The 23,781-nt window shown below is 37.4% G+C and overlaps 1 protein-coding gene across 2 annotated transcripts in view; it reads left to right on the top strand.

Annotated features, from left to right (window-relative positions):
• The window catches only part of LOC146479846 (C2 domain-containing protein 5-like), a 50,224-nt gene that overhangs the window by 1,343 nt on the left and 25,100 nt on the right, over positions 1 to 23,781 (top strand). For both annotated transcript variants that reach the window (XM_085110669.1, XM_085110668.1), the window contains exons 3-19: positions 170 to 210; positions 1,014 to 1,059; positions 2,996 to 3,080; positions 4,922 to 5,017; positions 5,527 to 5,682; positions 8,654 to 8,714; positions 9,920 to 10,096; positions 13,501 to 13,622; positions 14,234 to 14,361; positions 14,788 to 14,896; positions 16,470 to 16,584; positions 18,192 to 18,289; positions 18,394 to 18,487; positions 19,625 to 19,753; positions 20,881 to 20,970; positions 21,625 to 21,682; positions 22,533 to 22,586. In XM_085110669.1, coding sequence (XP_084966795.1) covers positions 170 to 210; positions 1,014 to 1,059; positions 2,996 to 3,080; positions 4,922 to 5,017; positions 5,527 to 5,682; positions 8,654 to 8,714; positions 9,920 to 10,096; positions 13,501 to 13,622; positions 14,234 to 14,361; positions 14,788 to 14,896; positions 16,470 to 16,584; positions 18,192 to 18,289; positions 18,394 to 18,487; positions 19,625 to 19,753; positions 20,881 to 20,970; positions 21,625 to 21,682; positions 22,533 to 22,586 — 1,659 coding nt within the window. The remainder of the gene's footprint in view (positions 1 to 169; positions 211 to 1,013; positions 1,060 to 2,995; positions 3,081 to 4,921; positions 5,018 to 5,526; positions 5,683 to 8,653; positions 8,715 to 9,919; positions 10,097 to 13,500; positions 13,623 to 14,233; positions 14,362 to 14,787; positions 14,897 to 16,469; positions 16,585 to 18,191; positions 18,290 to 18,393; positions 18,488 to 19,624; positions 19,754 to 20,880; positions 20,971 to 21,624; positions 21,683 to 22,532; positions 22,587 to 23,781) is intronic.

The raw sequence follows: 23,781 nt of genomic DNA, 5'->3' as shown, positions 1-23,781 counted from the left end.
CGATGTGCAAACCATTATACCACCGCTTTTCCACAAAGCAATATTGTAGCTTGCATTCACTGGTTTTCTGGTAAATTTGATACTTGTCAAATTAAAATAGGAGAAAATAGATAATTGGCAGGAAATTTAATTTTTGAAATATTTTTTTTCTCTCTCCCTTAATAATCAGGCTGATGATGAAGAACTTCAAGATGAACCATTGCAAATCAGGTGATTTTTATACTTGAGAAGTCTTACTCCTACATAGAGCTTCATTTCTGTGAGGAACTTAGAATCTTTTGGAGATACACTGTATGTCCAGAAATATGCGCTAATGAGATACATGAACTGTATGATAGACATCACAAAGTGTCCCCTACCCTAAATTCTTACTAAAACACAAATAATTCTGTCAAACATGAAGTCATACGAAAACGACAGAAAGGTCTGTCATATATAAAGTACCCAAAATCAGGATTAGGTGCATTTCTGGACATAAGTGTCCTTTTGCTGGAATAGCAGAATAAAAGAAAATAGCTTACAATAGTAATTATTAATAGTAATTATTATTGTGATCAAATTTTGTTGCAATTAGCAGTCCTTTCAAGGCCTTCTCAAGGATTATAATATGAAAATATCACCAATCATTTTTACGTTAACTTCCTCAAAACATTTTAGAGATGAAATGGCGGAGCATACTTGTGATGACTATAACATACAGGATCATGTCACCAGCAAATTATCGAAAGCATATATCGTGTTTATCCATTACTTTGACTTTCCAAAGAGTGAGTTAACCTATATTTATACAAGTGCTGAGCAGTACTTTCCTGTGGCACAGTTGGTGCTTCTAACTTTTGGATCTGTGGATAAAACCCTGAAATGTGACCTTTAATCTAAGTGAAGGCTACTGAGGACTACTTTGCTTTCATTTTTTTATGTTTTATGCAGTAAAATTAAGTTTTAGGTTTCTATTCTAGTTTTGAAAAGGTGGAAATTGTTCACTGAATTACAATAACTTTACGCTTATTTAGGATAATGGACCATGACACTGTGACTGCTCATGACGCCATTGGAAAGGTGAGAATTTTAGAATTAATTTTTATGAAGATTGCGACATTTTTTTATCGCAAATTTAAAACATGTTTTGTATTAAACTCTATGATCATCCATCTCCAGTACAAAACTCGCTAGTGGATGTGATATAAATACTGAAGATGGATGAGGTCTTGTCCCAAACATGTTAATGTTAAAACTGTCTTAACCTTCATAAAAATTATTTCATGCCTACTAGCTTTAGTTATGAAAATTTGGTAATTACGCGGGATGCCCTGAGGGCAGACTGTGTCTAAAATTCAGCTGGGTATCTCTTTCATGGTGACTACTAATGTACACATTAATTTATTCATTAAAGTGCTACTATGATCAAATTTTTACCTCTTGAATTTTAAGGTTTATCACATAGAATTGTAGGAAAGATTAAAAAAGCCGTTTACCGTTTCCAAATATCTGCATTGGTTCCGGAGATATTTAAGTTTGAAAAATGTGTAAAATATGTAAATGAGAGGACTGATGACGTCATATTCTCAACTCAATATAACATCAAGTATATAAAGAAAGCTATCTCAGTCAATTTACAGCAAAGACAATTGAAACCTGGTAGGCTAATAGTTCTGAAGACAATACACCTATGGCTATAAAAAATTCGGTTCCCATGGCGACTCACTCTTTTCCAGTCCCCTCCAACCTGATTTCAATATTTTAGTGATTTTCAGCTTGAAAAACATTTAACAAGGCCAGGAACTTAACCTTACATATTTATACCTTTGCTGGATCATGCAGGTGAGGTACCATTGGCAAATATCAAAATAGAACGCCAAAGGTTGCCAGCAAAGCCTTAAGTATCAGGGATGACTGGAACCCAGTATGTTGCCATGGTAACAAAACTGATAAGCTCATGTTGTGGAACGCACCTAGAACAATGTCACTGCAAAGAATCAAGCATTTCTGTTTGAAATTGGCTGAGATATCTTTTTTCATAATATTTGATCAAAATTTGGTTGAGTTTATATTTTAAAAACCTGAATATCTCTGGAACAAAAAGAGATATTTGAAAATAGTAAACAGCATTCTTCTTCTTGTACAGACTACTTCTTTATGTTTTAAAATGGCTTAGATTAGAAAGACGCGAATTTCGTCATGGTAGCACTTTAAAGCTAGATTAAACTCTGCTCTCTCCTAGAAGGGATCTATTGTTCAGACTGATTGTCTTTAACAAACATGGCCCAATCAGAATCTATTTATCAGCATGCATATCATGAGGGAGGGGACCGACTCATACCTACCTGTCTGACATCGCATACAGTGTGGCCCAGAAAGAAAAGGCTTTCTTTGAAAATGGCGGCCACATGCATGAATTTAAGACTCTTATATGCCGTTTTCAGAAAGAAAACAAACCTTTTTAGACTGAAGTAAATCGAAAGAATAACTTCTAAGTAGTACTTGACAGTTTAAAAGGTGGAAATTGGAGAGTTTGCAGCAAAGATATTACGCTTTAACTGACAAATTGAATAATTCAATGCGAAGAGGAAACTAGAGGTCATACTAGAGATCATTACAGGTGCATGATGCTGCAGACTTTGTTGAACTGACAGTACGTAACCAGAATATAGTTAGCGCTGATGATAAGGTTTGTAACAATGACGAGAATTTCCGGTATCTGTCAGATTGCTGTTCCAGTATGTCATGGTATCTTTAACAGCTAATAAAATCGATTGATAACTAACTACCAAAAGTCATCATTTTATGCAATCAGTGATCTCGAACTCCCCACACTTAAGTTCAAGGTTAATGCTTAAATCGACCCAAGCATCCTGCGTAATGCTCCAAAAAGCGTCTTGTTTTAGAATTAATTTAAAAATTATCACAACATTTTCTCAGTGCCTGTTTGAATGCCTTGTCTTCACTTGCGCCGTTCTTATTCCAGGCCAATATTACTTATTTATTTTTTCTCCAGGTTAACATTAGCTTAGGACCTCTTCTTACTCAGGATCCTCCAGGAAGTATCAATGGATGGTTTCCAATATATGATACAATGCATGGTATGTCAAAGTAAAGTTCAAGTTTATAACTTTCAAGTAATGTTTAAAACACGAGCAGCAGCAAGTTTTTTGAACAGCTTCAAAAACGTTCCTGGAAAAGCGTGTGTCAAGAGAGTTCATAACAATGATGCTTATGTCAACGTTGGAAATTAGCATACGAGAAAAACATTAAACACTGCATACTAATAAGGAGGAGGTTTTATCGGGTTTTAAAACCACTGCATGTGATGCTTTATTGACCATTTGATAGGTCAATGGGCTTATGAATTATTAATGAGTTTTTGAAGTAAGATATCAAACGAGGGGATGAGTGATTCATTTGATTTCCAAACACCGAGAAGTGATTTGAAAAAAAAAAAAAAAAACGGGGTGCAGCCAAGTTTTTTAAAGCAACTTTGAGGTGTTTGAAAGTTGGATGAAACACTCTCGATTATTGAGTTTGAGATCGAAGTATAATTATTTAAAACTCTAAAACAAATAATGCATTTAAGATTTAAAGTCACCAGAACAATAAAATAATACATTTACAAAAGTACAAAGAGAAAAATTCAATTAGCTTAAGGTTGTGTGTACAGCGTTTGGGGCACCCAAATTGTAAAAACTAATTAAGTTGGTGTATCTTCTAGCTCCATGTCTATTTCCCTTCATTCATCCATTCACCCATCCATCATTCTGTCTCTCTGTCCATCCATCTGTCCCTATCTGTGTGTGTCCATCCATTTGTCTGTGTGTCTTCTGTCTTTAATAATAATTTATTCGCTTATATTGCACATTTTCCATGACGAGATGATCAAATGCGCATTACAATAATTACAAAAGCACAATATGTATATACATTACATGTGACAGCAGTATTGAAATGACGAATCCTCTATATATTCTATATAGATCTACCTATCTACTATATTTACGGTATAAGTCATTTTATGTCTATATGTTTAACAACAGGAGTATTACTTCGATTATAATAAGCTGTGATTAACAGTAAAAATATATAATATAAAATGTAAAATGTACAAAAATATGTATATAAAACTACTTAAAAAAGTCAATCAGGAGCAAATGTCATAGTAAAAAGGTGTGTCTTAAGTAGCGCCTTAAATTGGGTGATGTTGCCGCAGTCTCGTTAATGTTCTGGTAAATCGTTCCACAGGCTAGGTGCGGCCATTGCAAAAGAACGATCCCCTAATGTCTTACATGATTTAAAACTTGGATGGCATAACAATAAACAGTCATTGGATCTTAAGCCATACTTAGATGGTGTCCAGCTCACAACTATAAGGTCCTTGATGTAGTCGGGTGCAATACCATGAATAGCTTTAAATGTGATGAGCAGCAACTTAAATTGGATTCTGAATCTGACTGGCAACCAGTGCAGCCTCTTGAGCAGTGGCGTCATCCGACAATATTTAGACTCGCATGCAACTAGCCTAGCAGCAGCATTCTAGACGCATTGTACTTTACCTATTTGGTACACAGGGATTCCGTACATTAAGCTGTTACAATAGTCAACCCTGCTCGTGATAAACACGTGTACAAGCATCTCCGCTGCATCCGGTGACAGGTACTTTCTTTCCATCTATCCATCTGTCCATCCATCCATTTTTGTATTGTACATAAGTTTCATCACAGTTACGTAGCTCACGGCTTTTAAGAAGAACAGAAATGCAGTGGATTTTAAGCTTAGATTAAAGATACCACAATAAAATAAAGTTTTCTATTCTATATATCCATCTGTCTGTCCATCCATTTATCTATCTCTCCATCAGTCCCTCCATCCATCTGTGCATCCATCTGTCAAATATATGTAGCTAATCCTGTTTGTTCTTTTACATCAACAGGTATTCGTGGAGAGGTAAAGGTCATTGTAAAAGTGGATTACTTCGTTGATTCTAACAAGTTCAAGCAAAGTTCTTGTGGTGTACAGTTCTTTTACAGTAAGTGTGCTTCCTTGGTAACTTATCACCCCACCCCAAACACATCATTCATCACATTCTTCTCAAGTTTTTAAGGAAGGAAAAAATTGATAGAAGGCTGAAGTGAAACAATAATCTATTTCCCCCTTTCATGATGCAAAGATGAGTTACATGATTTTAAATTATATAAGTATAATTTCCATATTTAGCTGCCTCATCTTACAGAAAGCATCCCCAGACAGAAGGCCCTCAAATTAGCCCTTCCTAGCTTCCTACCCCAATTTTATGTACTGTAACCTTAAATATAGTGTTGTTTAATTCAATGGCCATTGATGCAACTTACAGTAGTCATAAGTCGCGATCTTACTGTGTAAAATAATGCATAAACAAATGATATTTAGGCCATGGCCTAGCTAATTGCTAAGCCTATGTATAAACAGCACATTTGCACGTACTTCATGGCTTAGCGAAACCACGGCTTAATTTCTCTGATATAAACTGCCCTGCCATGTTTTTTTTTGTCTTTGCAGCTTGTTCTGTCCCATTTGGTCACAAAGCTCTTGTCATTCATGGATTTGTGGAGGAGCTTGTGGTTAATGATGATCCAGAATACCAGTGGATTGACAAAATAAGAACTCCAAGATCTTCTAATGAGGCACGACAGAGGCTCTTTACCAAACTTTCGGGTTAGTACTGATGACAGCCAACCATCCATCATTTTATAATGACTGTCAAAATTCCTGCGTGCTGATTCGCTCGTACATGTAGCTATTGTCTATAAGATTTCAGGCAATAAAAATGATGTTAGATTAACATCATACACACTTTCTCAACAGAAAATAAAGCCAATCAGACCACTCATACTTTTTACATGGTATTGTAAAAAACAAATCAGTGTCAGTTTTCCATGGTCTATACTGTTACAGACCATAATGATGCAGCATAAAATGTTCAAAACTTGGCAGTGAAACCACTCGCCATTCTACTTGAGTTTTGAACAGTTTGTGATGTCATTTTATGATCTATAAGTCATTAGAGTGTAGACCGTGTAGAAAACTGCCGTTGATTTGTTAATAATGTTTCAGTCAGTTTCAAGCCACTCCACTGGGCATTTGGCTACTGTTCAGTGGACCCACACCGTTAGGCATAATTTGTCATTAATGAAATTTCAGTTGGCAGTCATGTCTGGAAAGGATTTTGTACCCCATGTACAAACACACCATGACTTCTCATGGTCTGCCCACTGACATGGTCTTCAGTAAATATGCAACCTTTTTTAAAAACAGTTCATGCATGAGTCGAATATTTTGTAACAAAATGGACACCTGATAAAAGTGTATGCTAATACACTATTTTTCTCTGTTTATTTTTGTATGTTAGTGACATAATGCATTTAAATCTTTTTTATCTTACTTTTGCTTACTTTTTAAGCTAGGATTTCAGTGCTCTTGATTTTTATATTAGAGAGTGTTAGACCAGATTGTGTTCATGGCAAATGACCAATGGCAGGTTCGATTTAACTTTATAACGTTTCGTTGAAAGAACTACAAAATGTAGACGAGAATACATGTAGTGCAAAAGTGTTCTAGCCTTTGATGCTAATATGAAACTACTCAAGTTCACTTAGAAATGGAAAACGACAAGTTGAGAACTTAGGATAATCATGGTGATATGTCATTTTGTCGTTCGTTATTTGACATAGATCCAAATCTCTTTATTATACTGTAGATAGAGTAAGAATAATCAACACAATGATTTTTAAAGCCCAACCAGTGGTTTTGACTTTGCACTTGGCCCACACACTGGGGAATAAGACTGACGCTTTCAAGCTTTGGGTGATGATTTGCCTTTGGAACAAACCTACACGTTGATTTATAAGAAGAGGAATCTTCGTGTTCAGTCAGGGGCACCCAACGGATCGTTTCAATAAATTATCTGTTCGGAAGGCCTTTAATCCCCTACAATTTTCTGAAGGGAATTTTCACCTCGAACTTTCTTGATATGGAAAATTTAAGGCCTAGTCTTTTCGGATTGATAAAAATGTCGTTTCGGGTACCGAAAAAAGGTCAGCTAAGATTTTCGGAAAGGAAATAAGACCTAAGGTTTTCGGGAAATGGACAAAAATGCCCTAGTCATTTCGAAAAGACTGAAGTTCCCCTAGAATGACCAAACAGATAAAAATATTATAGCGCAGCCTAAAATGAATCTACAAAGCTTTAAAGGCACTCCAGATAGCCTAAAATAGCGTTTCAAAGGATCTGACTGAAAACTGTCGTTGGGTGCCCCTGTTCAGTGTAGATTTTTGCTAAAAAGGTCTTTTTTTCGTGAATGCGTGCATGCGCAATGAACGAGTTGTCGTCATGTGGGGAAATTGTCACTCGCTCGATCGTCCAGTCGTAAACTTTATATTAATTTAATCGGAATTTAATCAAATCATAAAATATTCATTAGTCTACGTATAGCGCATACCATCAGCTGCCATAACGGGACAAAAAACAAGGACGTAAAATCAATGCGAAAAACGTATTCTTAAGAGAAAACAGCTAGTAGGTGTGTTGTCTGCTAAATCCTTCCATTTACGGATCTAAGGAGGAACTTTCCCTTCAGGACGGATATTTTCCAAAAGTTTGACTTCGATTAGCCTCCCTCGCAGACTCTCTTTTGGCTCGTGTCATCGGGGAGGAAAGATTGCGTGACAAACCAAAAGAACGTGCGCGAGAGGGAGGCAGACTTCGATAGGCGCAACTGCTTGCATCGAATGCAAACATGAAAACCTTTAAAGGAGTTTACCCTAAAATTCCGAGGAAACTACGTGATCGAAAGAATAGGAAATTCCACAGTGCGATAAATCTCCCTTCGGTGTCAAACATAATCAATAAGATCAGGAGGTCAACACTGAATTTACATACAGCCGAACACAACACTTGACGTATTTCTATCTCCGGCCCCAAAATGTAAACATTCAATTAACTTTAAAGATTCAAGGCAATTCTGTGGGTGAAAGGGTAAGGGTAAAATAGCAAACTAAAACTTGAGTTTCGCAATAATTTCATATCGGTGTCCAGTGTGAGCGATAAGATTGATTCACCAGAGCAAATGTAAACACTGAAAATTTGCTAATGCATAGCGACAATCATCGCAACGCTTGACGTATTTCTATATTTACGTTCACTTGGATAAAGCCAAAATGGCAACTTTAACGAGATTGAAAGCTTCTTCCGATGTTATAAAACGTTGACAGAAGCTGTCGTTTGAATATTACCATAATTCTTAATTACCATGCTGAAAACAGCAAGATTTAGGCCACGTGCTGGGCAACCAAAATCGTTCACATGTATCAAGTTTCATTCAGCAAAAAGACAATGCGAGGAAAAAAATTTACGGAGGTTCTTGGGAGAAAAACTGGACGAAAAGAACTTACACGTCCACCTTTGCGTTGCTTCGTGTATCGGAAAGAATCAGAGTGCGTGTGTAATTTAATTGTTTTGCGTGTTAAGCAAATAACTTTAAACATAATTCCCGCAATGCGGCATGGCGTCCACGAATTCTTGTGGCGTAGTTTGATGAGAGTACCACTTTACGGTTACCACTATTGACTTCTGCATTCACGAATTGGCTCACAGGAGCCTTTGATTTTTGATTTTTTTTACTAAACAGGAGAGCTACAACGAAAGATTGGTCTCAAGGTATTGGATTCTGGAGGAAATGCGGTGATTGGGTAAGATCGGATATTGTGTTTACTAGACGTTGTGCCCAAATGGTGAAGTTCCAGAAGATATCCATGTCACCCCTGGAAGGGATTGGAATTTCCAGACGGGTGGGGGTGGGGTCTTAGAGAAAATTCCTTTTGTGGTAGAGATATGAATATTTGTTGGAACTACACATTGTCAGATTTAGTTCTGATTACATGTATACCTTATTACAAGAAATTAACAATGCACTTTGTGAACGCGATTTTACAAAATTCGTGGTAATTTAATGTATGTTAATTAATGTCGATGTAAATTTAATGCACGCTATTTTACAACATTGTTATTTTAAAGCACCTTTATTTCATTGCAAAACCTTATCAGTTCATGACTCCTCTATTGGCTCTTCAGAGTCACTATCTTTTGAATTGATAGGGTCTAGTTAGGCTTCAAAACCAAATTTTCGGCTTTAAAAAAAGAACTTAGAAACATCCATGCACTTGTCTTGGAAGGTTTTATTGACGGAAGCCAAAACGCAGTTTGGCATTCAGAAATGTAAAGGGCGAGTTTGCAGAATTATGAATATCGCAGTAAATAAAGCAAGATGCTTATCGAAAAATTCGCGTTAATTTAACGCATGTAAACCTAACTTTTGAAAAATTCGCGTTAATTTAGTGTAACGTAAATTTTCTTCGCGTGTGCAGTGTTAATTTCCTATAATAAGGTAGTTAACATGGAAGTATAGAATTTTAAAGCAAAGTTATGAAACTGAACACTATCTGCAGTTCTTTGTTGTTTGAAAGAAACATATTGTGCATATGTTGTAGGTTAAAATGAATCCAGGTTAAAATGACTTCAACCTAGGTTGATTTGTGTTTTCCTTTGTTAAGTCTGGGTAATTTACATCTGAAACAAAGGAAAATACAAGTCAACCTAGGTTGAAATCATTTTAACCTGGGATTCATTTTAACCTACAACACATATATGGAGCTGTTACAGTTTTTGAACCATGAACGTGTTGTGGATTAATTTGTTTTTGGTTTAACATTTTTCAAACCAGTTAAATTTTTATTTTCGTTTGTTCAGTATTCATTACCATAATCCAAGACGCAAGAAAAAAAAAATCAAACTGGTTTGACAATTTTTTTAACCAATTAAAGAAAAAAAAAAAAGCATAAAACACAGCATACCTAATCTAGGGATAAGCGCCAACTTGCTTGCTCTCTCTGACTAGTTATCGGCAGTGTTTTGACTTGGAGGGTGAATATGGCATTGTGGTAAGAGGTATTGGCACTGCTGTCACTCTGGCCAGTATTCTTACTGTAGCTGGTAGCTCTCGTCCGTCCACGCCCATCCATGCACTCACATTGTCTGGGGAAGTTGGCACTGGAAGTCTTGTCTCCGAGACAGGGTGAGCTGATTTTTTGTGTGAATAGCTTGCTTGAAGTGCATATGAAGCAAAATTTATTTTTGCGTAGTTATAAAATTATACGACGTTTGAAATGTAAGATTCCAAAGTTTGAGATGTCTAGGGTGAAGCTTGACGATTTTCCAAGTGCCGAAAGTTGGCCTGTTTTGACCCGAGCAATGGTTGTTCAAAACGCACAGTCAAAATACCACGTGACAACGTTCCCCGACGCAATGTTGGCTACAACATGGCTAGAGGAGGAAGATATTACATCGCTGGCACCCCTAAGAATGAAAGTTGTAAAAACAGTGGGAAAACAAAGGGAGTTGAATTGCACCAGTTAATTCCCTCATAGTGAGAAATCAGTGAGCGTAACTGAGCAAAGCTACTGACCCCAACATCAAAAAGGAAATGTGCTGTTCCAGAAAAAATAATTTGATACCGGCCCCATGGAAGGTCATCGAAAATTCATAGGGGGAGAGGAAATTTTAGAGGAAAAGTATGAAGCTAAACTGGAATTTCCTGGGGGGACTGGGGGTGCAAAACAAAAAACCTTCCATGGGGGGAGTATACATATTTTCTGGAATTGCACAATTTTGCAACAAACTCAATTCAATCCAGTCGACCCAATTTTCGTTGCTTGTAAAGCCATCAATATTCACCCTATACAACTGAAACTTTGGAATCTTGCATTTCACGCATTATATTTTATAACTCGCAAAAATAAATTTCGCTTGAAATGCATTGCCATAAGGATTTTGCAGTATTTTGATCAAGACTGTAGCAATTTTTTTTATTTGCTAAGTACCTTTACCCTTTGATCATCGAGAAGAAATAACAGTTCTCAGAATATAAACAAACAAACTGTAAACAAACAAAAAAAAAGTGAGTTCCTAAAGGAAGAACAAACTGAAATCAATTTTTAGTTATTGTTCTAATACACAATCTTAGAACTGTAAGACGAAACAGAAAAAAACGGGCCACTTTTTTCAACTTGTAATCTTCTTCCATCCTGGTTTTTCAAAGCAAAATATAATTAATTAACTCAAGCTTCTGGGAACTGATAATTAAAGTAATAGGTGACAGAACTGGATCATTTATTTTAATGTTTCCATCGTTACAAGTGTGTTGTTTGGCTGTTTTAAGTGACAGTAAAAATAGGTGACATTGCCCCTTTAAAGTTGTTTTAAGGGTAATTTATGCCAATGTCACCCATTTGCAATAAAATAATTATTGGTTAATAGGTGCAGCTTATTTTCTACTGTTTACAATACCTAATTTGCAACCTTGCACCCACATACATTTCTCTCGTACCAAGTGTGTATACTTGTAACTTCCAATGCAAGTAGCCTGCTAAGAGTCATGAGACGGAGAAGTGCTTTTTATTTTCATGATTATAACTTGATTCTAACCAATGCTATGACACATTAATAAAGTTTTTTTTTTTACTTTTACTTACTTACTTATAATTTATAAATAGGGTTTTCTAAATGAGCTCCACTGTGACTTGGAATGAAAGTTTTGGGCTGCAATATTACTTAGGGTGCGTTCGATTGACGCTTTTCTAGTATAGGAATACATAACAATGATGACAAGAAATCCCTCATGTTAAAAGAGGTTTTTGGAGTTACTATATTCCCTCAGCAAGCATTGTATTTTCGCTAAGCTTGAGAAAGTGGAGATTTCTTACAGTAATGATAGAGAAGTCTTATGCATATTTTTAATTATTATTGCAACCATTAAACAAGAAGTTCCGCTATAAAAGGGCAAGCCCCTCCTTCATTTCACACCTTTGCGGACGTGAGATGTAAATTTAGACGCCGCTCAGTCGTGACAAGTTGTTGACTCAAGCGTCCTTTGAAAAATATGCCTCAAAATTTTATAATATCACCACACCAATTTAAGATATCAAGTTCTAATTTGCTTAACAAGGGTTATGCTGAAAACGAAGCCAATTTTATCGGTAAAAGCCAAAGAAAAAGGCACATGTTGTTTGTCAGTTGTTTACGCTCTGACGGTTGATTGAGAGAATGATAAGGTGAGAATGGCCTGGCCAGGCCCCTTTTATACTGGAACTTCCTGTTTAAATAACACCATCATCTGCATGAATATAGAAGAACCCCCACCTCCTTCCCCCTAAAAATTAAAAAAAGGACACAAAAAACAAAAACTGGCAATAAAATGCTTGTTGACCAGTAATTCCTGAATGTAGTGATGCTGTCGAAAAGTAACGATCTCAAGTGTAACCCGACTCTGTCAAGATGGTATTCTACAGCCCTACAATATCCGCGTAGCTCATAAACCTATCACTACTTTGCGACAACTACTGACAAACGTAAAGGACAGAGACGAACCGAACCACAGATAGGGAGCAGTTTACAAGGTCAAATGCTGCAACTGCCAGTCCACTTATATTGGTGTGACCGGCAGAAATTTAAACATACAATTGACCGAACACAAATGAGCGCTAGTAATGGTGATATCAACAATCACGTTGCTGGAGACCATTTACAAACGAACTACATAATCGACTGGCACTCTGCCAAGTGCATTACCTACAGTACAAATGACAATCAACGACTCACTCTGGAAAGCTGGTTTACTAACTTGGAACAAACGCCACTCAACCGTTGCCTACAACTACCTGCACCATACAAACGACCTATTGACAACATCAACAAAACAGACAAACAACAGACAGTTTTACTAGCAATAGACCGACGGACTTTTAACCAACAAAAGATGGAGCACCAATCACTCTTTACAGTCTTCACAGCTAATAACATCACGACATACTGACAAATGGCTGATAACATATCGACTTCGCTGACTGATCAGGTCAACAAACAGAGACATTTATACCATCTACTGATGTTCCACAATTCACTTGACTCTGAAGATGACTTCCGCTCAGGTTGTCGGAACGCTAGTCAATGTCACCTCAAACAGTCCTTCTCAGGACTACAGTCACCCGGATGATCATAATTTATGTATTTATGACATGACTTCTGGGTTCAAACCATGTACAAAGTAAATATAATTGTAGTCTCAAAGAAATTGCTTGGGCAAAACTGATGTTTTTAAATTGATTGGCTAAAATAACACCTTTTAGATATTTTGTAGCAGGTATTGTGTCGATTTTTTTCACATTTATTGTGATTAAATTATGAAGATATATCAGCCCACAACATGCTGCACGTTTTAGCATGCATTTTTTTTGACGACTTGAGTTGATACCCGTAAAAGTGGTGATTATCATCGCAAAAGGTTTCTAAATCTTAAAGTAACAAGATCCCTTGCTTTCAGATTTCTGTTAGTAGTATATGGGAGTTATTTTGGGCAGTTATTGTAAAAAATGATAACTCAATATTTTTTTTTACACAAATACATGTAACCTTATCCCTCAGGTTTAACTTCCCAGAGACTTTTCAAACCTTGCCTGTTCCATCCAGTAAAATCGCTGCTCCAAGTTTCCGCAAACGTGTCTCCTCATCTGACTCGGATCCAAGCTCAGAGTCCCCTCCGAGAGGTAATAGTTTTATTGACAATAGTAACATTAGTCTTCAAATAACAACACTCGGTTTTAAGTTTGAAAAACATGTTTTGGATGACCTACATCCATCTTCAGTGTCAAATGCAAATAGAACCGCTAGTCGGTGTCATATAAATACAAAGCGTGTGTTGTTATTTGAAGATTATTTCTTGCCTGCTGTTATTCCACTAACATTAGTGTTTTTTAAGTTAATTATCATGACTGAAATAAATTTATTTCAAATAAGGAGCCGGGTTATATTTTGTCAGGAAGTTTACCCTGTGCCACCAATTTAAGAAGTCTCATAGTTTTTGCCATAATTACATTGTATCTTTACACAAGACGATTTTCAGAGCTGCACTGTCATTCTCAATCCTGGTGTAGAATTGAGGGATAAATCTGTATCCCATCCAGGTGGACGTAGTACTGTAGTGATACTCTGTGCTAGAAAACCAAGAAACTATCACGATGGACAGAAGCACTACGCAGTGTGATGTGCCATTATGATGATGATGATGATGATGATGATGATGATTAGTATTATTATGCTCTCTGGCATGGAGCTTTAATGCTACCATATTGGTTGTCTTTTCCTCTGTTGCCTTCAGACCGAGTGGCTTTTCTAGTTGGCAGTGCTGGAGTGGACAGTGGTAGTGGAAGTGCTGGTAGTACGCCTATTCCCAAGACAAAAGGACTCTGGCAAGCCACTCAGAAACAGAAGACAGTTGATGACTTGGTAATTGCATCTAGGCGTTCATTTTCAACATTCCAGGCCCCAAACTCTATTTTACATACAGAATGGTCATTAGCAAATCTATAATATTATTGGAATTTTTAATAGTTTAAAAGGCTAAATTCCAAAAGGTTTATGATGTTAAGAAGAACTTTGGCCAATTTTTTACTAAACCCTACCACCAGTCGATAGAAACCAGGTTTGAAGAAGTACTTATTGGGCTGAAAAATTCAGGCGTTTTGAGAAGTGGACCCCAGGCTTGTTAACTGTCTGATGACATGAAAGCATTTTTGTTGTTAATATTCTGCCTGTTATATAATCTGCAATATAAATTGCCAAATATACTAGAAATGTTACAGTACTGTTACTATCGAAGTAATGATATTGTAAGAATGTTCAAGAATTTATTTCAGAATCTGTGTTTTATAGGAGTTTCCATTTTTTACCATCACAAAGTTCCCAGCTGGTTTCTTGAGACACATTGGAGGTGTTGTAACAGCTAGATCCGTGAAACTTCTGGACAAAATCAATCATCCAGGTACTTTGAAGCTCCGCATAAACAAGAATAAGATGTCTAATTTGATAAGAGACGAAGCATTTTTTGAGAGTACCTAACAGTCTGAGCAAGAGAACATGATGTGCTAAAGGTCAAAATAGAGAAGAGAGCTGATTGCGATTAACTTTCAAACTGCAGATTCAACTCTGTCAACTGTTTTGTTGGTGCACAAAGGTGATACTGGGTTCTTAACTTATTAATTGTGCAAGTGCTGTGCAAATTTATAGCTCACCACTAATTTTTTTTAGTTTGATTGGTTTTACTTGATCATGTGATGTGATATCGTTCATCCTCGGAGAGTCTTTCAGTGCATAGTATCCATCCAGCAAAAATGCCTTCAGAAATGGATACAAAAACCTTCGCATTTATTCTTTCAATTCATTAACAAAAAGGTTGCCTTCATTGTATTTTTATCTTGCACATTGTTCATTCATCTTTTTATTTCAACCTTTCGCCTTAAAGGTCAAATTGGTGAGCGTAAATTTCAAATGTAGTGTCAGTTATTTTTTGTGCAGATGAAAGGTTAGTGATGAACAATAAAAACAATACAGTGTTTCTGTCTCGGGACAATCAGTGTGATAATTGGCCCTTGGAATTTGATGTTCTTGAAACTAGGATATAAACGGTTAAGCCCTAATGGTTGCCTTAAGAACATATAATTTGTGCAGGCCAACTATAAATCGATACTCCCTCAACAGAAACGCTCTATTTTTTTCATAGGATGCACAGCCAATAAATAGAATTTCTAAGCCACTGGGGGTTTAGAAAGTATCCGAGTACATTGTAGTGCTGCTATCTTAATTGGTTTAGAGACCCTACTGGTGTAAAGGGGTCTACAAAGTAGACATTGTAAGCAAAAAACGCTTTTGGTTTTCCTGAGATATATGCTGGATGCCATTTGGGTTGATGAATACACCTGACACTTTTCAGCTGTTGTTGTTTCCTTTTGCAACTTTTTGGAACCACAAACCAAACATTTGGGCTAAATAGAAGGAACCCTTGATGATGTACTGCCACATTTGGCATCAACACAAGCCACCCGCCACTCTGTGTTGAATTTGTTAGCTTTTACTTGTATTGCAAGCTGATTGTCTACATGTATTGGATGCCATTGGGGTTGATGAATACACCTGACACTTTTGAGAAGTTGATGTTTCCTTTCGCAATTTTTCAGAATCACAAACCAAAAATTTTGATTATAAAACAGAAAGCACCCTTGACTATGGATTGCTACGTTTGCCATCAACACAAGGCACCCGCCACTGTGTGATGAATTTGTTAACTTCTACTTGTATTGCAAGCTGATTGTCTACATGTATTGGATGCCATTGGGGTTGATGAATACACCTGACACTTTTTAGCAGTTGATGTTTCCTTTCACAATTTTTCAGATTATAAAATTTTGACTATAAAACGGAAAGCACCCTTAATGATGGATTGCTACGTTTGCCATAAACACAAGGCACCTGCTACTGTGTGACGAGTTTGTTAACTTGTACATGTATTGCAAGGTGTAATAAATTCATAAAACTTTCTTGGTCCTCTTTTACATCAGACGAGCCAGAAACAAGGGATGCCTGGTGGAGTGAAGTCAGAATGGAGATCCGATCTCATGCCAGAGCTCTTGGCTGCCATGCAGTTATAGGATACTATGAAGTTACAAGTATATGGTAAGCTAACTGGAATGCTTAGGATTACCAAAAGGGATTTGGTAGTTGAATGGCTTGGGCATAACCGACCTATGTTCGCATTTGAGATCGCTCTTGTTGTTTTAGCTCAGATTCGCTGGAGTTTTTGCATGTGGCCTTGAATTTCTTCAGGAAACGTTGCTCCAATGTTTTATCCATTGCTGGGCGCTTCCTTTTTTTTCGATAAAAACTAAAATCTTGTCTATAACATAGCTTTTTATGACAAATGAAGCGCAAAACAGCGGATAAAACATTGGAGCAACATTTCTTGAAGGAATTCAAGGCCACGCACAGAAGGTCTGGTGAATCTGAGCTAAAACAACAAAAGCGGTCTAAAATGCAACCATAGGTTGGTTATGCTCCGAGCCGTTCAGTTTCTCTATACGAAAAGACAAAGCAATAGCTAAAGCTGTAGATGTATTATATCACACCTGTCCAATCTGTTCCATTAAACTACATAACATGAGGCCAATCTATCTTCTACCTGGTCAGATTTTCTCATAACACACGCACCTTGTTATTCTATAACAATATGTGGACTGCAAGAATATGCCTTGAACTACAATCATTAAGATGTTTTCATTTTGAACATGTAAGGCATCTTCATTGTCATCGACATTAATGTTAGCGTCAGCATCGCCATCATCATCATTAATGTTGTCATCATTGTGATCATTATCATCATAATCGTGATTGTTACATCATCCATTTAATCGTTATCTTCATTGTCAATTAAATTATCCTTTAGTCTTGATAAATAATGGTTTGTAATGCCATAGGGGGCCCACACAATGTGTCTGTGTAGCCGATTGTTATTATATAGTAAATGCACTGGATTTACCGTTTGCTTCACCTATAGCGATATATCGCTAACTTTGTATATAAATCAATGATAAATAAACGTTGAATTACCTTATCTGTGGTATATAGTCGTCCTTTTACCTCAAAAGCGGTTTTTTGAGCGATTTTGAAGGAGTTTGAGTTCGCCTTTAACTGTTCGATATATAAGAAGGAGAAGGGAGGAATCAAAGTTTTGAAAGGGTTCCAGCGCCAGAGCGATTTTTCCCCCCAAAAAAACGTATCGCTCCGCTTTCAAACTTCACAGCATAAAGGTCAACAGATTCAGGATTCTTCTCGTACCTTCCAATCGAAAATCCATCCAAACGGCCCGGAGCTAGTCCTCGAAGAAAATCAAAATCCCACAGTATTCGAGCGACTGGAATGCGTAGCAAGATCCATACGTGCCAGTCACAAACCGTCCCCGCTGATTGCCCCTTTCTGATTGGACGACTATATACCACAGATGAGGTAATTCAACGTTTATTTATCATTGATTTATATACATAGTTAGCGATATATCGCTATAGGTGAAGCAAACGGTAAATCCAGCGCATTTACTATATAACAACAATCGGCTACACAGACAGATTGTGTGGGCCCCCTATGGTAATGCAAGCTCTTGAACAGACAGTTCCTCGGAGAAGTAAAGATACCGCACCTTTCTTGTTCCTAATAGATATCAGAACTTGACTCACTTGGTCATCATTATCACCTGTACCTAAAATGACTGTTTATTTTATTATTTCTAGCGATGAGCTAATTGTGTTATCAGCATCAGGAACAGCAGCATGTATAGACTTACAGCTAGCTACTACAGAATTCACTGGAGCTCCTCAAGGAATTCTTTGTATGTTTTAACCTGAACATTTCACTTATCTATCAATTCTACAGTAATTCAACATTTATCAAAAGGTAAAATTACTTGTCTCTTATTTCCCTTCCCTGATGCAGCGCCTCTTGTAGAAAAAGGTGCAGTTTCATCAGGATCACCAAGCCACGTGGAACCGGTTGATCCTGTTACTGTGGATGTCACAGAACATGACGGGTGAGTTTAGAATCAATGGTTACCTGGGATTAAGTCAAAACAGGAACAGAACTATGGAGGAAAAACGTATTACGTGAAACAAACAGCACCATAGAAAAGTTGTTGTTTTCACTTACAACTGGGAGCCATGCAAAGCTGGCACAAGTGACAGAGAAAGTAGTTGATAGCTAACATGTGGATGTACAATCGTTCGAATGTCAGCAAATAGACCTATTTGGCTAACGCAATGTTGTACCCAATTAGTATTTCCATATCATTTAAATGTGAATGCTACATTATAATGCAAATGCAATAGACAAAGAATCTTAACCCCGGGGGATCTGAATTGGGTACAACATTGGGTTAGCCGAATAGGTCTAAGCCAGATTAGAACTAGATAAAAAAACATTTTGTTTTCAAAATGCTCTGTGGGTTATGAACTAGGGTAAAACTGACAAGTGGCCTGGACCGCTAGCCAGTTACATAATTCGCTATTTTAGATGCAAACTGCCTGGTACAGTATATTGTATTTTGTGATTACAGTAATGGCCTGAAACAGTCGTGGCGACCAAATATCAAAATTTAGGCTTAAAAGAGATTCACTAGATGATTTCATTTGTATTGATTAGTTGTACTTTGGAAGATGCGAAGACTGTTAGGTAATTGTAAAATTTTGTTGACTACTTTTAAAGCCATACACGATCTTGCTCCAGCCTACATAAGTGAACTTATTTCTGTTAGAGACACTACTGGAAGACATAACCTACGTTCCAACAATGGTTTACGCCTTAGTTGTAGTTCGTGTAAATCGCTCGCCACGCTTGGGGATCGTTCTTTTCAGGTGGGCGCCCCTAAATTATGGAGCGATCTTCCATGTACATTAAGGAACATCACATCTGTGCAAAATTTTAAGAAAGCAATCAAGACCTTTTTATTTTCGTTAGCTTTTTAAATATACGTTTTATTTTTATATACATTTTATGTCTACATGTTTCTAAAGCTAGTCAATTTTAAATTTTATTTTTAGCTTTTAATCATTGTTATGCGCAATTGAAAATTTTACATTGATAATTGCGCAATGGAACTTAATTAATCATTATTTATTAATTATTATTGGCTGAAAAAAAGTTTAATTATTTTGTTCATTCATTAATGCAGAACCTGTCTAGCTGAAGACGCTACTGGCAATAGCGGTTCCGCTGTACCTGGATGTTCAGTGTGCCATATTCCTTACTCAGACGTTGATCTACCTTTTCCCATTTTACTTACTAAATGTCAGGTTTGTAGGTAAGTGGACGTCGTATCGAGTCACTCAAGTTTGGCGTTGTACAAATTCCAACTGTCCATGTCAATTGATTCACTGAGTGAGTAGCTCACGTACCTTGTTGACGGATTGATTGAATGACTTGCTAATTGAATGATCAAAGGAATGAACAGAAAAATGAATGACTGACTGACTGACTGACTGACTGACTGACTGACTGACTGACTGACTGACTGAACGAACGAACGAACGAACGAACGAACGAACGAACGAAGGAATGAAGTTGACTGATTAAATGATGAAATGGTGAATGGTTTATTGACTGAGTAATTAACTGGGCATAACCAATTTGTTTGTTGTTGGATTCGTTGTAAACCACTGTTTATCGTCTACAGAATCGGACGGATGCCTCCCCCATCCGACCTCGCTTCATAAGCGGCCGGTCCTGCAGTACCTTGTTGGTCGTTGTTTTGTTGTTCTGGTTCAAAACCGCGCTGAATGTTTTGCATGTGGCATTCAGTTTCTTTAGGAAATGTTGCCCCGATGTTTTATCTGCTGGTGTTGGCGTTTCATTTTGGGATAAAAACAGAAAACTTGCCGTTATTATTCCAAATCGGATGTCCAAATGAGGCGCAAAAAACGACAACGTTTCCTGGAAGACTTGAAGGCACATGGAAGAAAAAAATCCCTCAAGTCTGAGTCAAAACAACAAAAAACGAACTAAAATGCACTTTAGGTTGGTTGTGCGCGAAGCCCTTTAATTGTATACAAAAAAAAAAAAAAAAAAAAACAACCCTTACCACTCTGGTCCATGTTGGCCTTGTTTATCTTCATGTGCGGTTGAGCGAACGAACGAACCTCGGGACTGGTTAGGGCCGGTTAGGCCCTAAGCTAAAAACAATAACTAATTTGCCGAGACAAAAGCTTAACTAATAACTACTTATATACAATAAATCATCATACAATAAATTTATGCTATCTCAAATTAGAAAAACCTAGTTGCATTTTGGTTGCCTTCATGGTCTTTGTCCTTGTCGTCACTGCCGTTTTGTGTTTCTTCTGGTCATCTTGTTCGCCATTTCTGACTTCATGTTGCACTGGTATGTTTGTCATCACTATCACCGAAATGAATTTTTTTCACTTCTCACAGGCAAAAGAAAGTTCCAGATGTAATATTTTCCACAACGGAACCTCCTCTTGAATGTCCCATTGTTGGCAGAGGCTGTCTCCTTCAGGCTCGGTATAATACTTAATGCAGTAGTTACATCGTCCATCGTATCTTTAAGGTTTTAACTGAAACACACTGTCTTATGTTCATAATTTGGAAATGCATTGACTGTCGTTTTAACATTGTGGGTGGTAGTCATCATCAGAGTCAAGTGACGTCAGTCCAGGTTGTCGACCCAACTGCAGCTCCTCTCAGGACTACACTCATCCAAACGGTCATGGTTTTCCAACTTATGAATAAGTCCAGGGTTCAAACCCCGTACTAAAATTCAATTGTCATTTGAATTAGTCATGTACGAAACTTGGGACAGATAAGGCAACTTTGCTTGCTTTCCATTTGGTTTTTCCAAAGTTAACAAAGGGGAATGGTTATGAAGCCAAACAAGTTTCTTTGTTATACGTTTTTGTTAATATTTTTGGCCTTGACCGTCCACAAAGCACAATAGATTTTGTAATGTGTTAGAGCAACTGACCAATAGAAACGTTCTTGTTAAAATATTCAGCCGTAGTGTGAACGTGAAAACAAAGGATTGTGCACGGTCGCGGGCCTTCCAACCTAAATTGCAGCACCATTCTTATCAACTTTGAACATGGCAAGGTTTCATAACCAGTCCCTCAATTGACTATGCTTGTTCTGAGGTTCATAAAATTTGTATTTTTATTTTAGCGTTTGTAGGCCCAAAAAGAAGGAGAAAGGGGAAGCAAACGCTGATGTTGTTAGCACTGTGAGTATCCGCAACGCTTGACATTATAATGTAAACTGAGTCCATCTTTGCATCTTGCCGTCAACTTGGAGTGTTTGTTTTTCCCCTGAAATTTCTGAAGCATCAACGCAAAGCGCCATTCTGGTGCAGCTTAAGGACGGCGCCTCCTTTTCTTAGTGCGCAAACGGGACTGTCCAAGAACCCCGGCTTTTGAGGGACAGTTCTCCCATTAAAAAAGTATTTTTGCGTGGCTTATGCCTATGTGGGAAAAGCAGATCTTATCAAGTGCTATTGGAATAAAAAAAGCGACAACAACAACAACAACAACAACAAAACAAAAACAAAATGGGGGTAACCACCCATTTTTTCACAGATAATTAAGCTTCAATCTGGTAAAAAAAAAATCATTCATAATCATTGTTGTGTGGTGACAGTGAAATTATATGAAAACCATATATTTGAATTGCGGATGAGAGAGTTAATAATCTCCTTCAAGCTAAAATTTTTTTTCTGATTTTCTCCTGGAAGTTTGGTTCTAAAAGTTGCGTACATAACTACAATGGTCTCTTATTTATTCATTGCTTATTGTTATGTATTTCAAAGCTATTTATAATTATTGTGACTTTATTGTCACTGAAAATTGGTGGTTCTTCCCTGCCCCGCCATTTTCGTTCTGGATTTCGATAGCCCTTGTGAAGATCTCTTTTTCCCCATATAGCCATAAAACCGTCCGAGTTTGAAATCTTGCACGTAGGGTGACCGTTTTCTCGTGTTTTGCATATGTTAATAACAGTCCGTGGGACAGAATATTGCTCCTTTTCTTGTGTGTATAAACCTCATCATAACAGACTTAATGCTTGATTCTTTCCAGATTTTGCCGTTTCTGGAGTATGAGCTTCACCAACAACTGTTGAACAAACTAAAGGTAAATTCTAATGATCACAGATTAAGAACGCCAGCAAGCCTCGGCTCCCCAACTCATTCTTCCCTTCATGCTTCATCCTTTGCTGCTTGTGCGTGATTCATACAGCCTTAATTGAAACCCTCTTGAATTTCCGTTCGATACCCTGCGAACGCGGGGTATCTCAGGAAGGACGATCGCGGGGAATTTGCTCGTGGGTGGCATGTTGTCTTTGAACGATTAGTTGTTGTTTTCCGAACCATTTCAGTAAACCACCTTACATACTTGCCCTCTAAATAACTTATGGTAGCAAAACTTGCAAAGAAAGTTTGTTACCTCGGTGAGATCATCTCACCGATCATCTCACTCACGTACCACCGGTTTACCCTTTCTCTCAACTGCAAAGACTTCTTTGGGTATGTCGAGTTATGGGATGAAGGAAATAGCCGAGGAGATAAACCAAACTGATTGCAGGGCTGACACTACAGCAAATATTTCAATTAGTACCACTAGTTTGTAACACTGGCCCTGAAGAAGACAAGTGGTACCAGTTGAAATATTGGCCCAAATTAACTGCCCTTTGCCGTAGGGTCAGCCCTACAATCAGTGTGTTTTACTTTCATGTAAAGTGACGTCTGGTATGTTCATTTCTACTACAAGAGATCCGGCAACGAAACGGTCCCCTGCATTCAAAAGTTTCGCAACCGAGGAGAGACTGTGGAAAAGGGAACGTAGGGGACACTGGAAAGGGGGAAGGGGCATTTTTTTTTTTTTTTGGCTCCCTATTTTTCTGGCCGCGGTTGTTCAAAAAACGGATAACTCTATCCAGTGGATAAATCGCTATCCAGCGGATAAATGTACTCTAACCAATACATTTTATCCGCTGGAAAGCGACTTATCTGCTGCATGAAATTATCCGCTCTTTGAACAGCTGGGACCTCGAAGAGTTCATGATATTTGTCCTTGATTTTATTTTTTTAATACATGAAGAAACGAATAAAAGGGACATGTTTTGAAATGAAAAGAATGAAAGTTTCCGTAATTCTCACCGTACCTCTCTACAGAGGTCGTTCTTTAGCAAAGAAGTAAATTTTCTCATGCGTCCCAAAATAATTCATTTTACTTGCCGTCATAAAAGACGTGTTTTGAAACGAATACAATTATACCAACATTTTGAGAATAGAATTTGAGAACAGGAACAGGGACACCCCCGCCTTCG

This window comes from Pavona decussata, unplaced genomic scaffold (assembly GCF_977016875.1).
Source record: "Pavona decussata unplaced genomic scaffold, jaPavDecu1.1 SCAFFOLD_58, whole genome shotgun sequence".
NCBI classification, from domain to species: domain Eukaryota; kingdom Metazoa; phylum Cnidaria; class Anthozoa; order Scleractinia; family Agariciidae; genus Pavona; species Pavona decussata.
Note: the sequence above shows the minus strand (reverse complement) of the source record. Positions and strands in the feature narration are given on the sequence as shown.